Here is a 16,762-nt window from a genome sequence, read left to right on the forward strand (position 1 = left end):
CTTAAACGGTTTAATGGTTACAGCAAAATCATTTTGAAAAAATATAATGAAATGAGAATTTTAAAAACACTTAATTTATTATTTAATTAATTGTTTCTTTTTAGTTATTATTTTTAGATAAAATGTAATTTTAAAAATATATTTTATTATAATAAAATAGAAAATTTATTTATTTTAATAGTTAATTTTTAAACATGGGAGTAAAGGTAAATTGATATTGTAAGATTATAATTGTTTTTTAATAAAATACTTTATATTCTTTCGATTGGAAATTTAATTCTAACAAACGAAAAATCTCTTTTTAGTAATAAATCACAAGATTTAAGCAGACATTTTGAAAATCTAAAATAAGTAAATTCTGTAAGAGTGGTGAAGTAAAATAAGAAAGTTGGAGGTTGAGGAAGAAAGAAAAGAAAAGAGAAATTTTTCATGAAAATTCAGAGGATGGGAAAAGCGAATCGTTTTTATATTGAAACAAAAAAAGGAAAACGAGAGAAAATGAAAGAAAACGAAAGAATTTTAGTTCAAATCTGAGAGAATTTCGGGCAGCGTTCGCGAACGCGCGGCTGTGGAGTTTGCGAGCGCGGATTGGTACCGTAGTGACTCATGCTTCCCCGATAATGCGCGGTCGCTGAGACAGCGAAAGCGGCTGTTTGCTAATAGAACGGCCCGCATTGGACAGTCACGCATCTAGTGTGCTGGCCAATCAAAGCGTGCTCTATCTGCCAACAAACGTGAGAATTCTCCGGCTCCAGTTATGCAGCGCAAGTGTCTGCATTATCAGCTACGAGAATAGCAAGAACACGCATGAGTATACGTATTTCCCTTTTAGGCCGGTGCACTGGAGTGATGGGCGGGTATTTCTTCTTTGGGAAGTAGCAGAAGAAGAAGGAGAAGAGGAAGAAGAAGAAGAAGAGAAATAAGAAGAAAATATCCCAGACCATTTATTTGCGAAAACCAGAAATCAGACACAACACAAATCTAACAAAATGCAGCAGAATGTAAAAGCACGAAGAAAAAATGACAAGGAAAACTGTATGGAGCTCTAATAAATGAGAAAACAAAAGCAAATGTCACTAACACAAAATGATCGAAAAAGAAGAAAACAAATTAACAAAGAAAGATGAATTAAACAAAAGAGAAATGAAGCATGAAGATAAAAAGAAGTCATCAAAACGATTAAAATGACCAAGATGATTGAAATGACCGAAACTATCTGAAAAAAAACTCGAGATAAAAAAGAGAGAAAAATTATAAAATGAAATCTAACTATCTAAAATTGTTGTTCCCATTAACTTGACTATTATTATTAACATTGAGATTGTAATTTAAACTATTGATCTGATCATAGTTGTTACTCAAGTTCCCATGAAAGCTTTCTCCGAAACTGTTAATATTCATATTATTAACATTGCTATTCATGAAAGTATTGTTGATTACCACCTTGTTGTTTTGAGCATTACTACTGTTTAAGCTTTCATTATTAGTCCCAACGCTATTGTTCATAAGTGGTGATGTTTGAAAGTTATTATAAAAATTATTAGCGAAATTCATATTGAAATTGTTATTGAGGTTATTAACGTTATGTAAATTACTGAAATTAAAACTTCCGTTATCATTCATATTATTTTTCTTTGGCTGATTTGGGAGTTGTAATTGATTTACATTGGGGTTAATTTTAGTATGAGGACTGAGATTTATGGTGTTATTAATAAATTGAGATGAATCGATAAAGTGGTTAGGTTGGATAAGTGGGTTGTTCATATTTAGCTGATTGTTTATTGAAGAGTTGATTGAAGTGTTGATTGAAGAGATGATTGGATTGTAAACAGGCATATCGCATTGATTCATCTGATTTAGTTGCGCATTTATTACATTGTCATTATTAACTTGATTAACTTGATTAAGTTGGTTAACCTGGTTAATTTGATTATTGATTTGGATGCCCGAATTTTGTGAAGATTGAGTAGCGCTTTTAATATTAGTATCATTTTTAATTGAGTTTGGATAATTGTTTATTGTATTTAGATTTTGGTTTGGTTGATTATTTTGATGATTATTTTGATGATTATTTTGATGATTATTTTGATGATTAAAGACATTTTGGTCAATGTTTATAGAATCACAGGAATTTATTTGTGTTGGTTGAATCTTAAAAGTTGAAGATTGAATTGAATTTGAAGTATTTTTATTTTTATTTTTATTTTTATTTTTTGATTTTTCTAGATCTTTTTGATTTTTCAACATTTCTTCTTCCATTTTTGCCTTTTTTCTTTTAGTCATATATGTTTTTCTTGGTTTTTTAGTATCTTTTGATTTTTTATCAATTTTTGTGGTGTGAATTTTTGATTTTGTATGAGATTTTGTATGAGATTTTGCGAAATCTTTTTTAGATTTTGATATTGATTTCGATATTGATTTTGATTTTGATTTAGAAGAAGATTTCTTTGATTTGGTTGAAGTATTGGATGAGTTAGTTGATGTGGAAGTGGTGTTGGAATGGGATGTTGAAGGAGGTGAGGAATTATTTGAATTTTCAGTTTTAACATTGATTATGTCTTGAGTATTTTCTTGAGTATTTTCTTGAGTATTTTCTTGATTAAGATGTTGATTAAGATTATTACTAATCATATTCAGTTTTTGAAAAGAGTTTTTCTTTATATTGTTTATATTGTTTATATTGTTTATATTGTTTATATTGTTTATATTACTTGGATTGCTTGGATTACTTAGATTATTGATATTATTTAAATGATTTATTGAAATTGAAGCTCTTTTTTTTATGTTTGATATCATCGCCAATTTCTTTGAGTTTAGGATATTTTTTCTCCAATTTTCAACGTATTTGAGACGTGAGAACTTGTCCTTTTTGGAGTTGTTTGAGTTGTTGTTTGAATATAGGCACATTAGATCTATAAATTTTGAGTCCAAACTCAAGTTTTTGGTGTGGGTGGAAGGTTTGAAGTCCTTTTTAAATTCCATCCTATGAATATTGTTATTGTTATTGTTATTGTTGTTGTTGTTGTTTAGTTGGTTTTGGAGAAGTAAATCTGGGTGGAATATTGAGTTGGGTATGGATAAATTTAAATTTGTGTGAATAAAATTTAAGATTTTTGATTCAATTAGAAGGATATTCAGGTCAGATAATAGGGAACTCTGAGAGAAATGAAGTAGTAGATCGTAGTATATGGATAGATTATTTGGTTTTAGTAGAATTTTGAAAAATTTAATGCTTGGGCTGTTTCTATGGTCAATTATTTTTAGGATGATGTTGCCGTTGTATAGTAGAGGACTGTTATTAGGAGAGCTTGTGCTAATAGCGTTGGTGTTGTTGAGTAGTAGATGGGAGAGAAAGTATGGAAAGTGTTGGGCAGCAATAAACTTAAGGAAGATTTTGATTAGTGGGTTATTTTTCAGGATTGTCGAGTCGCTGTTGTTGAATTTGTAGTGGGAGCTGTAGATGTGGAAGGAGAGGGAGGAGTTGTTTTTATTTCTGGCTAGAATGGCATTATCCAGTTGATTTAGGCTGTCTTTGTGAAGGTTGAAATTTAGATTTGAGTAAAAATTGACGAAAAGCTCTTTTGGGGTGGAATGGGAGAAGGTGTTGGAATTCTCGAGTATATTGTGATTATCAGCATGGGAGTGGGTGGGAGCATGGCTTGAGTTGGAGTTGGAGTTGGAGTTGGAGTTGGAGTTGGAGTTGTTGTGGATTATAGAGTCAACTAGGTTGATATTGTCAGTGGTGAAATGGGTAGCAGCATTATCGCAGTGAGTATTGTGAAGGGAATCATCAAGACTGGAACTGTTCATTGATGCTCAGTAACAATCCTCAATAGACAATAGCGGCCAGACAGCGATTCAGAGGCAAAGCAAACATAGGTGGAATTGGACAGTCGCAGCTCGAGCAGCAGAGATGGGAGAGATCCAAACAGCTGCACCAAAACCCAACCGAGCTCAAATCGAAGGAAAACGAAACAAAAGCCTCTGCTGCCGAAGACGATATCGCTGCGCGCTCCTGAAGAGGCCTCAATGGCAGATGTCTCACCTCCGCCGCCAGCTATTGTTGCACGAGCCCCTCTGCCGGCAGCAGCGTGCTCCACAGGCCTGGGTGCGTTGCAGCGCGTTCCACTGCGGGCACGTGTGCGTGCTGGATAGTACACGACCCGTGCTGGTGCTTACACTGCCATGGGATGAGAGGACGCAGCTGCTTCAGATGCCAGCCAGAGCGACCTTGCTCCAGCACAGACACTGCTTCATGGCTTTCCCCAACGATGCTGCCTGCCACCCCGAAAGAAACAGCTGCTGCGACCCTTTTGGCGACGACTTCTACAACACCTCCTCGCCTGCCACCTTGTCCTCGCTCTTTACTCTGCACCCACGCTCCATTGACCACATTTTCGGTTCCACTTCCCCTGAGCCCCTTCATCCTCTGCACGACCTCAATGCCAACAGTGCTGCCTTTGCCCACAACTGCTGCTCTGCCTTAGCTGCTGTTCCCTTGTACTCGAGTGTCTTGAAGCAAACTCTAATACCAAACCCCAAGATCCTCTATATTTTCCGCCTAAATGTCTCAATTCAAAACACCACATCTGACAACAAGCCTAACAACGGCCCAAACACTGCTCCCGACACTCATCATAACCAATTCCTAACCACAAATCAGGCCACCAATGGCTTCAATCAAGACCTACTCGATTTTATTAAAAACCCGCTGAATACCAATCCGAATACTGATGCTGACATCGACAATCATATCGATAACGGTATCGACAATGATATAGACAATGATATAGACATGCAGGTGCAAGGCCTTAAAAATAACACCACTGTCAACTTCAGCGAATTTGAGTCCGAATCATTCTCTGATGACGAATCCTTTTTGAATTACTTCAAAGACCAGGACTCAAAATTATATAATTCATCCACTAATTTCAATACAACCAAATTTCATAACAATGATCAAATTGAAATTGAAAACGAAAATGAAAATGAAATGGGAAATGAAATGGGAAATACTACCATTGTTGATGACACAATCAACAATACCACAATCAAAATCAAAAATGAAAATAACATTTCTGATAATAATACTAATAATACTAATGATAATAATGATAATCAAATTATCAAAAAGATCACAGTTATACTAAGAAAAACATCAATTGAAATTAATAATAATGGCCTCTTTCTCAATCTACCCTCTTACATTCTCTCGGCTTCAATCTTGCATTCAACTAATAACAATAATGATAACTTGCTAATCTATCTAAACTCAAACTATCTATTACTAATAAATTTCTTTTACAACCATTCCAAAAAATCTTTTACTCCACTAATTCTTAACTACTGGGATTTCACTTTCAATCCAAATTTCAATCCAAATTTCAATCCAAATTTCAACCCAAACAAATACACTCATACAAAAAACAACCACAATTCTATAAATACAAACCCTTTCAATTCTAATAGAAACAATATCCAAAATATTCTATCAAATCACTCAAACAACTCCTCCTTCACTCTAATTTTCTATAATGGCCTAATATCCATTTTCAATAAACTAAACATCCCCAATAATACCTCTAATATCAACAATTTGCAATATTCCGTAAACTCAATCCCCTCAAAGGGAAATATCCTTCATTCTTGCTACTTGCACACTAATATCCCTCAATCTAACGACTCACATACTAAAAATTTAAAATTGTTCAACCTCATAATTACTGACACAAACAGACTATTAATACTAATCTTTTCCTGGTCCCTATCCAATAACCACACTCAACAGAACACTCAACAGAACAACAATTTCAAAAATACTCTAAAAAGACAATCTCTAATTTTATCAAATAATTTTGATATCCCAATTTTTGTCATTCCCTTAAAGTCAAACCCAAATATACTACTATTTGTCCTAACCAATAAAATCATCCTAGTTGATACACTCAACTTGATCCCCGACCAATTTAAAGTCTTTAATATCAACTGGACTTTTCCAACAAACTATTACTGTCCCGATCAAAAAATCAGATCAGATATTATTACGGATCTAAATAACACCGATGAGGTTTTAATAGCCACCGAAAATGGCATAATTTATTCAGTTATAGTTGCAAACAACTACATTATAGACCTCAATCCGCTCCTCAATATCGGAAAACAATTAAACGTTTTCATATTTGAAAAACTAAATTTTCAAAAAAATTTCACAAACTCAAATTATCAATTAATCTTTGGCGATGATAAATCAGATAGCGGTATCTACTTCATATCTGGTCTTCCAATTTCAAACAAAGAAAAATTATATCCAAATATAAGGTACTTGAAACACTATGAAAATTTGTCTCCTGTTTTTGATTATAAAATTATAAAGTCTTGCAACAAATATAATTACTCCTCAAACGAATTGTGGCAGATCTCCGGCGAACATAAAAACGGTTCCTTGGTTCAGTTAAGGTTCGGTTATAAAGCTAAAAGTTATTTTTCCTATTCTAAATTTAAGAAAGCAATAAACTGTTTCCCAATAGTACTTGATTTATTGAACCAAGAAAATAAATTGGAGAAAAATATATACATATTGTTTTCATTTGAATATGAAAGCTCGCTTTATTATTATAATCACAATGCCAAAACCAATAAAAGTAAAAATAAAAATAAAAATAATCTAGTTGATATAAATGAATTTAATATTATAGATCAGGAAAGTAAAACTTTAATTGCCTCAACATTAGTAGATTTGAATATTTGCTGCCAAATTACTGAAAAATCTATTGTGTTGACAGATTTTTGTGAAAAAAGTATAATAATATTTCAATCTAATTATATAATATTTGGAGATATCTTGGACAACAAAATTGTTTTCATTAATGAGGTTTTTGATCAAGTTGAAAACAAGAAAAAAATTGAGTTGAACTGTTTTTTGATTTTGAAAGCTAAAAATCAAAATCAAAATCAAAATCAAAATCAAAATTATGATCCAGACAGTGATATTGAAATGAAGGAAGATGAAAATGAAAATGAAAAAGAGAAAGATTTTTTGCATATAAATTTGTTAATGTCTTCTATTTTTCTTGAAAGTCAACCATGTTTTATCAAATTTTTTAAGATTGAAAATAGTTTATATTTTGCTTATGGAACCGAAGATTTTAATATCTTCATTTACAGATTCGAAGAATTACGGAAAAAGTTTGAATTTTTTCAAAAAATTGAAATGAATAAGATATTTGAAGAAAACTGGATTTTTCACGATTTTATTGCTATTTGTTATAAGAAAGATAAATATTTTATTTTTATTTCAGATAAGTTGGGACAGTTGTTTAGAATTTCAAGTGGAATTGATAAGAAAAATAGAAATTTTGAAATTGGAGAAATTATTAAACTACAATTGGGAGGAATTCCTATCAAGTTTCAAAAGAATAAAGAAATGAACTCATTGTACTTAATTTCTGGAAATTTATGGTATATTTCATTTTCTGGTGAAGATTATTACCCTAAAAGAGTTTTCTTTCAAAATGAATTGACGGATAAGTTGATTACATTTACAATTCCTTTAAAGATAAGTGAGGAAATTAGAAAGAATAAAAAATATCCTCTAAATATTAATAACAATATTAATAATTGTGAGTTATTGTCGATAAGAGAAGATGGGTTTAATATTAGTAAATTTCAAGAAATAAAATGTTTATGTTCTAGGAAGATTAAATTGGGATTTACACCAAGAAAATTTATATATTCTAGAGAAAATAATTGTTTTATTATAATATCTGATAAAGTTGGTAGTAAAATAACATTTGTTTCTGGAAGTTTTAATTTTTCTAACCCTAGTAGCAATAATTTTAATAACAATAATGTTAGAAATAGTACCTTCAGCACCAACCGATATAAGACAATTAAAAGCTATGAGATAAATAGTGATGGATCAATTATTGATAAAAATAGAATCAAAAACAAAAACAAAAATAAAAATAAAAATAAAAGTGATAATGGTAGCGGTGATGATAATAGTAATAATGATAACGATAATTCATCAATGTTTAACTCGGAAATGAGTCCATTATCAATTTGTGAATGGAAAGTTCGTAAACCTAATTCAAATATTTCATATAAAAAATTGGTTATTGGGTGTAAGAGTTTAAAAGGACATGGGATGATATTTTTTGTTTCTTATGGTTTCAGTATAGCATATAAGGACAAAGGAAAAGGAAAAGAGAAAGAAAATGAAAAAGAGAAAAAAACTGGAAATGAAAATGAAAATGAAAATGAAAATGAAAATGAAAAAGAGAATGAAAATGAGTCTAAAGAAAGTGTCATTGTGTATAATAAGATCAATTCCTTTAAGACCGATGGACCGGTATTTGGAATTGAGCAGATAAGTAATGAATCATTGATTTATCATTCAGGTAGAAAGGTTTTTATGATAAATTATGATTTTATTAGCAAAAAGATGAGTTTAAAAGAGCTTTATGTTGCAGCTAGTTTGATTGTTTCAATAAGAATAATTGGGGATAAGATTTTAATTTCGAGTAAAGATGATTCAGTATATTTATGCAAGATTTTGAAAGATAAACAAGTTATTGGATTACATCACGATGATTCAATGAGACAATTAGTTAATTCAGTTTATTTTTCGAAATTCAGCAATAATGAAAATAATTATGAATTCAACAATAGTTACAGAAGCAACAAATTTGCAGGGATGAAAGAATTAGATGAAGCCAATGAACAAAGATCGGAAGAATACGATAGTGGATTTTTTGTTGATATTGATATTGATAGTGAAGAAAATAGAGAAGATATTGTTAGCAATGTAATAGTTTCTGATAAAATCCAAGGCACAATTAATGGATTTTATTCAATAAAAAATGATTTATTATTAAGAGATACATTTAGATATAATATGAATCAAGTCTGTCGGTTGGAAGTCGGGAGTTTTCTACCAATCTGGGAGTATTTAAACAATTTCGAAGATAAATTGGTAAGAAATATGAATGGAATAAATGAGGGTGTCAGCAATAAAAACCATTATTCGAAATTGAACAGATTTCTTTCTGTTAGTGTTTCAGGTGAAGTTTTGTTGTTTACGTTGTTAATTGATGAACAATACAACAGATTGAACAATCTACTATTGGAAGATCTACGAAGAGAAGAACAAAGAGAATTCGAGGAAGATGAAGACGACCATGAACACAAGAAAACCGAAGAAGAAGAGGAAGAAGATCAATTCGAAGATAAGGGCAAGAGAGCTCTCTTGGGAATACAGTCTGTAAAATGGATGGACCAAAACCACAAGGTGATTGACGGAGACTTGCTCACATACAACTGCTCTAGGAGGGTCGTCGACATGATGAACAGCATTCTTCTCTAGGCTTTATGCTAGAAGATCATACTTTTGTGAAAAGATCATATTTCACGGAAAAGATCGTCTTTTTGCGGAAAACTCGTTAATCGGAAAGTGACTCATCAAACACGTGCCTGAACCCAGAAGACTGGCTTTGTGAAACTTTTCTCTGAAATCTTTTCACTTTCAATTTTTCGAGAATCGACAACAGACAACAAACAGAGCTATCTTTTTGAGTCAGTGCTGCTTTGAAAATTGCGAAACTACGCCACTAGAACTTCAGCAAGAGCCTGGCACAATGTCTAATCAAATATCTGGAAAAGAGCTAGCAAGAACATTGGACAAATTGGTCATCCAAGACGAAAAGTCAGACTGTAACCACACAACCCACAATAACACTCCCAATAATATCAAAAACAACAATCATGGAAACAACAGTGAACCTCATGAATCATCAAAGTTGGCATTGGGCTCGAAAACTTCTACTTCTCATCACCACCCTATTCCTTTGAAAAACTCTTCCTATAATAATAACAACTATTCTTCTGTAATTAAAAATTTTACTCCTAGTAGTCGTATTAATGGCATATACACCCCCCTACAGACCAGACCGGCTTCTCCTTATACTTTACATGCTCCTATTGATTTTGATGGTCTATCATGGCCAAGTATCGGAGCCAGAGAAATCAAAGAAGAGTCGTCAGATGAGGCTAAACTCAGAGAGCAACGAATTGCAAATTCAATCAAAGATATCCTAAAAGAACTAGGTGAAGATGTCGATAGAGAGGGTCTATTGGAAACTCCTGAAAGATATGCCAGGGCAATGTTATTTTTCACCAAAGGTTACCAAGACGACATTAGAGACGTTATTAAAAGAGCAGTATTTGAGGAGGATCACGATGAAATGGTGGTTGTGAAGGATATTGACATCTACTCTCTTTGCGAACATCATTTGGTCCCATTTTTTGGGAAATGTCATATTGCCTATATTCCAAACAAGAAAGTTTTGGGTTTGTCCAAGCTAGCAAGACTAGCTGAAATGTACTCAAGAAGATTCCAGGTTCAGGAAAGATTAACTAAACAAATTGCGATGGCTGTCAGCGAGATCTTAAAGCCATTAGGTGTAGCTGTTGTTATTGAATGCACCCATATGTGTATGGTTAGTAGAGGAGTTCAAAAAACAGGCTCTTCAACAACCACCAGTTGCATGTTGGGCTGTTTTAGAGGCCAACAAAAAACTAGGGACGAGTTTCTTACTCTCCTCAACAGAAGATAGCTATGTATGACCATCTGTTTTTTATTTTTATTGCCATTTTCATTCTGATCCATTCAAACACTTGAACACCCATACACTTTCATATTGATGCTTTTTCCTTTTTTTTGATTTTTGATTTTTGATTTTTGACTTTTCTTTTTTCTCTCTTCTCTTTTCCTCTTTTTTCCTCTTTTTTCTGCTTTTATCTTTTGTTTTATTTTTTTTTTGGATAACTCACAGATTATATATAGCCTATGTCTTATTTTTTATAGTTATCTGTATTATATTCTATATATTTATATATTACATACTTTCACGAACATTATCTCAACATAATGAATTTTATCTAACATTGCTTTCCTTCCTCTTTCTCCTCATTCGGATCTTTGTTCTGTACAAAACGAAGTGGAAAAAAGTTGATACTTTGTTTTTTTTGCCTCACTTCTTCTCATCCAATTACTCTATATTTCAAACATTAATTCAGAAAATACTCAAACCTGAGTTTTATTGTAGAAGTTAATCCTACAGCAATCTATTTGATCTTGGACTCAGTGATCCTTTTTTTTTATCTTTTTTTTATTTTTTTTACTTTTTATTTGTTATGTCCTCGACTGAATTTCTTCAATTTGATAGTGATATCAATCAAATCAAAAAAAATAACCAGGAGAATACTTTGGATCAAGCTCAAAATACCAAAGCCTCTCATGATCATCACAGCGATTACGATGATGAATCAATCACTCTTCTAAATACTGATGACGATCTTCCCTCAATTCCTGAAGAAAATGATTATGACCTCGACAACTTTCATAACAATAGTAATAACGATACAGTCAACAACAAGAGCAACGACACCTCTTCAGTTTTTGGAATTGATTCTGATAACTACGAAAATACATCTTATACATCCTCAAGTGCTTCATCTATCAATAATTTTGAACTAGCTGATAATTACAATTTCGAACTGCTATTCAAACATGATGATATAAACAACTTCAACTTTAATCACCAAAAATACAATTATAAAACAATCAGACAAAACAAAGTTAATAAAAACAATCAAAATCAAAATTACAACTACAGTGATACTGAAAATGATAAAGGGTATTTTGCATCTTTTTTCATTCCACTTGAAAGAAGATTGCAAACTTTTCTGGTTTTATGGCATACTATTGCTATTCCAATGTTTTTTGCTATATTTTTATTCTCACTTTCGTTTTTTCCTTTAATATGGTGGTTTTTGATTCCTTATTTTTCCTATTATTTTTTTGATAAATCTCCTGTTAATGGTGGTGTAACAAAGAGATATTCTTTGTATTTCAGAAGTCTTCCAATTTGGACTTGGTTTTGTCAATATTATCCAATCACAATACATAAAACCGTTGATTTGAAACCAACTTTTGAATTAGTGGATGTAAATGATAATGATAATGATACTGAGAATCGAGAGTCAAAAGAGAAATCAAAAGACAGTTATTACATAAATCTCAAACTGTCAAATTTTTTTAATCTTCAACTATTTAAAAAAGCCGATGCAAATCATTTATCAAAAAAAGAGCAGCATTTTGTTGCCAATGGCCCAAGATATATATTTGGTTATCATCCTCATGGTTGTGTCTCAATGGGTGTCTTTGGTGGCATCGCTACTGAAGGTGCAAATTGGTCCATTCTATTCCCAGGCATACCAATATCAACTTTGACTTTGACAGCCCAATTCAAACTACCTTACTACAGAGATTATTTAATGGCCTTGGGTGTTTCGTCTGTCAAAAAGCAAAACATCCAAGAGGTTTTGAAAAGAAACATGTCGATATGCATTGTGATTGGTGGTGCAAGAGAGTCTTTGTTGAGTCGACCTCACTCAAAGAAATTAGTCTTGAAAAATCGCAAGGGCTTCATCAAAATGGCTCTCAGTGTGGGCAATATCAGCGTTGTTCCTGTTTATGGTTTTGGCGAGAATGAACTCTACAATGTGCTTGAGCCCAAGACAAATTCTTTTTTCAGGAAATTTCAAGATTGGTTGAAGGGCAACTTTGGCTTCACTTTGCCATTGTTTCATGCTAGAGGCGTGTTCAATTATGATTGGGGTGTTTTGCCCTTTAGACATAGTATTGATATTGTTGTTGGCAAGCCAATTGAAATCCCAAAAATCGACAACCCAACTACTGCTGATGTGGATTATTACCACCAGCTCTATATTGATGAACTCACTAGTGTTTATGACAACAATAAAGAAAGATTTGGTTATACAGGCACTTTGGAATTCGCTGGCTAGATTTCGATCACTCAATAAAGTTTGGTTACTAATTACCTTGAGGCATGGATATTCTATTTCTGTAATTCTTTTATACTATTTTTACCACATTGTAACATTATGTAGTTTATTGATTGTTAAAACTGATAAAAAAAACGTACAATTTTTAAGCTTTCTATTAATACATGGTTTTTAATTTTTTGGGTTTTTGAGAGTGTAATGCTAAAACGTTTTCAAAATCACACTGAGATGCTTTTGGTATTGGAGACAGCTTTCTCTTCGTTATGACAAGATTTAACAGTACTTCCAACTGGAACCATCGAAATGAACTCAACAATACCACTGATAATGGCTATGAAAATGACACTGATTCAGCCAGATCTTTAATCGTCCACCATATTCTTCCCTCATTTCAAATGTATGAAACGTTTATCTCCTACAGAAACAACTTTATTCAAATGATATTAACTTCCGATACTACAGCTTTGGAACCTCCCACATACTCCCTGGGTCGAAATGAAGTTGCTTCAAACATTGCTCATACTTCCAATTTGGTGAATCAAGCTCAAATAGCGAGAGAAAGTATCTACAACAAAAACAATGCTGATGGTGGTGATCAAGCTTCGGTCGAGTATCTATCAAATTTTATTGAACCATTTGAACCAGCTGGCGATATTGACAACAATTCGACTGTTTTATTTGACAATATTGGCAATTTCAAAGAAAAAACCAACAGCTCTTTATGTCTTGAACTATTTCTAACCAAATCTGTTCCTAAACTTGACAAATTGTCTAAATTTGAGTCTCCATTTAAAGAATTCACCAGTGGTGATCCAATATATGGCTTTATCATCATTGAAAATAAATCCTCAAAGGATATCTCTTTCCAAAATTTCTATGTTTCTTTGGAAGGCAAGATATCTACTGTTAACCATGATCATGAAAATAACATTATCCTATTGACGACAAAACATGTTCTACAAATGTTGGACTTGAGTGCATCTTGGTCTTTTGGTTCCATTGTCTCTTCTTATGGTGCTGCTTATACTTGGAGTAACAACGAAAAAATAGGAATAGAGAGAACCATTATTGGATTGCCCAACAATCGAGTTTTAAAGGCCAAAACCAAATATAAAAAGTTCTTTTATTTCAAGTTTCCTTTCAAGTTATTGGATACAATTTGTAATGAGAACCAAATCAGTTCTCATCTTAACTTACCACCAACTTTGGGTGTCAACTTAAGTGAAGGCTTTAAAACTCTTCACAATGAAAGTAACTCCAAAAATACTAAATTCATTCAAGTTGATCCCATATTAGGGGCTTCAAAGTATTCTGAAAAAAGTGGGTCTACCATTGTCGTCAACGACTATAATGAAGATAATACGTTATCTGTTTCATACTCAATAAACCCAAGATTTGTTGGATTTGATAGTTCAGTAGATCAAAATTCATCATATTTAGAAAAATTTTTTATATTGAGTAAAGATGAGTACAATATTAGATTCATTCCATCCAAGCTAAAAACCGACTATTCAGGAGACAGAATAATCACAAAGGCAGTTGAGTTTATTGAAGAATTTAATAATTATTTTAATGAGTTAAAAAATATAGTTCATTTTATTTCAGACAAAATTAATCAGATGGAATCTGAGCTTGTTCAACAAACTCGGTCTGGAAAATCAATGGATGATAAAGCAAACAAACATTGTCTTTATTCAAGTTACAATTCAAAGATTAAAAAAGACTTTGTGTTTGATGAAAATTATTTGGAATTCAAACTTTCTATCAATGAGGTAGTAGTTAAAAACTTTTTTTTTGAGAAGCTTCATTCTATTCAATATAATGACTATGGTAGTCCTCCCGAACAAATTATTGTTCAAGCAAAAGTTCCCAATTACGAACTTCCATATATTTGTCCAGAATTATTAATATTTAAAAATGACCATCTTAAAACACTTTCAAATAATTTTTATCAAAACGAGAATCTAAAAATTATAAATTTTGCGATTTTGGTTCCAAATATAAAAGATGATGAATCAAAAGAAAAATTTACAAGGTTTCCTAAAATCAGCGACTTTAAAATAGACATAGTTTGCATTAATCTTTTTTCAAGCCAGTCTCTCCCATTGAATTTTTGTCATTTTCTATTTCTTGGTTCCAATTATATTGAATTGAAAAAAATGTTTCAAAATCTAGATGAAAGAATAGCCGAATTAACCAAAGTACAACAAAAAGAAATACCAGCTAATATTGTTGATTATGTTGAAGCAATCAAAGGGTTGAAGTATAAGGTGCATGCAATCGAAAATTTAATTAGTATTGTGAATATAAGTGAAAGTGAGAATGGGGATGAATGTGATGCTAGCAACATCAAACTGCAAAGGGGTTGGAAACGCATTGAACAATCAAATGAATGGAAGAAAAATTTTGAAGTAGTTTGGAAATTTAAAAGCAGGAATCGAATTACAGATACGATTATACCGGATTTTCAAAGTTGCTTGATATCAAGGTTTTATTTTATTAAGGTATCATTTGGTTTGAATAACAAATATCGATCTGCATTTTTATTACCAATAAATGTTTCAAAAAAAGACAATTAGAGTTTATCTATTTATTCCAGAATCTTTATTTATTGGTAAAGAACTAGATGAGAAATCATGAGATATCTTGCTGTAGAATAGAGAAGAATCAAAGGACCCAGCACGACGAGTCTCTTGAACATGTTATCAAATCTAACAGGACTTTCTACTTAAATAGAATTAAGTCCCTTCAATTAAAACTTTTGCTTAAGATTTAATTGTTAGGAAATAAGCAGAGAAGTAGTACTATTTATATTTGCAGTTGTAATGGTAAATGCTGTCAAGTTGTTGTAAGGTTGTTGAACCTATTAATCTACAAAAGTACTGTGTGGATTCTCAGATGTAGAAACACTTCTTTTACTTCTGTTGTTTTGGCAACAGTTTCCAAAAAGAAAGATTCTATAAAATCTGAGTTAATTTGGCAGTTATCATCTACTTAAAGCTAAATAGATGTATAGAGAATTTGAATTTCCAGTATTATTACTATTATTATAATTATTATTGCTTTTATTATTATAATTCGAATTTCAGAATTTTGGATGAATGATATTTCAATAATATCAGAAGACCATTGGAATAAATGATAGCAAAATGCACCTAAATATCGAAGCGAAAGCAAGTGATTTAATTGACGATACATCTCTGTCATGAAATGGTATCAAACCCACCAGAGGTAGAAGGAGTAGTATTTTATAACAGTTATTATTATTAAACAATAGCATTATATTTGAAGCTAAACCTCTCATTCAAGTAAAGCTTTCTTTATGGGTTTGATATTGTTTTTAGTAGTTCATAAAGCTTTTCCTTTATCAATTGAATGTTCACTGTTCCGAGCTGTTAGAGCAGTTGATTAAAACCAATGGAATTTTGTTCTTCAGATCTTTTGTAATGTGTAAAGCCATGGGTTGGCTGAATTTCGAAACATTGGATCCATTCAGAAACCAAACTACTGTAGCTCCATCTCATAATGACGACTCTTCCCATCACGTGCAAGGCATTTTTCAAAAACTACCATTTCAAAAATCAAAAATCAAAAATCAAAATTGTAAAATTTTGTTCTTTCTGGAGCATGTTGTAGCGAATCCATAAATGCATATCAAGGTAAAGAAGTATCTAAAGAAGAAAGTCGGTGGTAGCAACCGAAACTAGAGATCCGGCCGCGTTGCAGCACCTTTAATTTAAAACATAGAAACGAGTAGCGAACAGAACATTAGCGAACAGAACATCAGCAAAAAAAGCTTGAAAATAGTGAGACGTTACCCGCCTTGCCAGAGATTGCTTCTTGGGAGTCTACCTCTCTAAGATGGGTAACGTGACGTCTGGAAAGCTCGCTTCCC

The 16,762-nt window shown here is 32.1% G+C and overlaps 5 protein-coding genes across 5 annotated transcripts; 4 read left to right on the forward strand and 1 right to left on the reverse strand.

Annotated features, from left to right (window-relative positions):
• Nucleotides 1–836: 836 nt before the first annotated feature.
• Nucleotides 837–2,250, reverse strand: ASCRUDRAFT_75672 (uncharacterized protein; the record flags this gene model as incomplete). The annotated part of the gene is made up of 1 exon (XM_020193163.1): nt 837–2,250. A coding segment is annotated over one exon (974 nt), but the record flags the coding sequence as incomplete, so codon positions are not given.
• A 1,819-nt stretch (nt 2,251–4,069) lies between these two features.
• ASCRUDRAFT_144435 (uncharacterized protein) lies at nt 4,070–9,641 on the forward strand. The gene has a single exon (XM_020189212.1). It carries the CDS (start codon nt 4,214–4,216, stop codon nt 9,362–9,364), a length of 5,151 nt encoding a protein of 1,716 aa, XP_020048002.1. The 5' UTR covers nt 4,070–4,213; the 3' UTR covers nt 9,365–9,641.
• FOL2 (GTP cyclohydrolase I) lies at nt 9,636–10,613 on the forward strand (the record flags this gene model as incomplete). The annotated part of the gene is made up of 2 exons (XM_020194527.1): nt 9,636–9,686; nt 9,798–10,613. 2 exons carry the CDS (start codon nt 9,636–9,638, stop codon nt 10,611–10,613), a joined length of 867 nt encoding a protein of 288 aa, XP_020048003.1.
• A 1,162-nt stretch (nt 10,614–11,775) lies between these two features.
• On the forward strand, nt 11,776–12,867 carry DGA1 (diacylglycerol O-acyltransferase; the record flags this gene model as incomplete). Its single annotated transcript, XM_020194528.1, has 2 exons — nt 11,776–12,006; nt 12,034–12,867. The coding sequence occupies 2 exons, from the start codon at nt 11,776–11,778 to the stop codon at nt 12,865–12,867; spliced, it is 1,065 nt and encodes a 354-aa protein (XP_020048004.1).
• Nucleotides 12,868–13,028: 161 nt separating this feature from the next.
• ASCRUDRAFT_144411 (uncharacterized protein) lies at nt 13,029–15,657 on the forward strand. Its single transcript, XM_020189211.1, has one exon. It carries the CDS (start codon nt 13,131–13,133, stop codon nt 15,444–15,446), a length of 2,316 nt encoding a protein of 771 aa, XP_020048005.1. The 5' UTR covers nt 13,029–13,130; the 3' UTR covers nt 15,447–15,657.
• Nucleotides 15,658–16,762: the final 1,105 nt, after the last annotated feature.

Source organism: Ascoidea rubescens, assembly GCF_001661345.1.
Source record: "Ascoidea rubescens DSM 1968 unplaced genomic scaffold ASCRUscaffold_5, whole genome shotgun sequence".
NCBI classification, from domain to species: domain Eukaryota; kingdom Fungi; phylum Ascomycota; class Saccharomycetes; order Ascoideales; family Ascoideaceae; genus Ascoidea; species Ascoidea rubescens.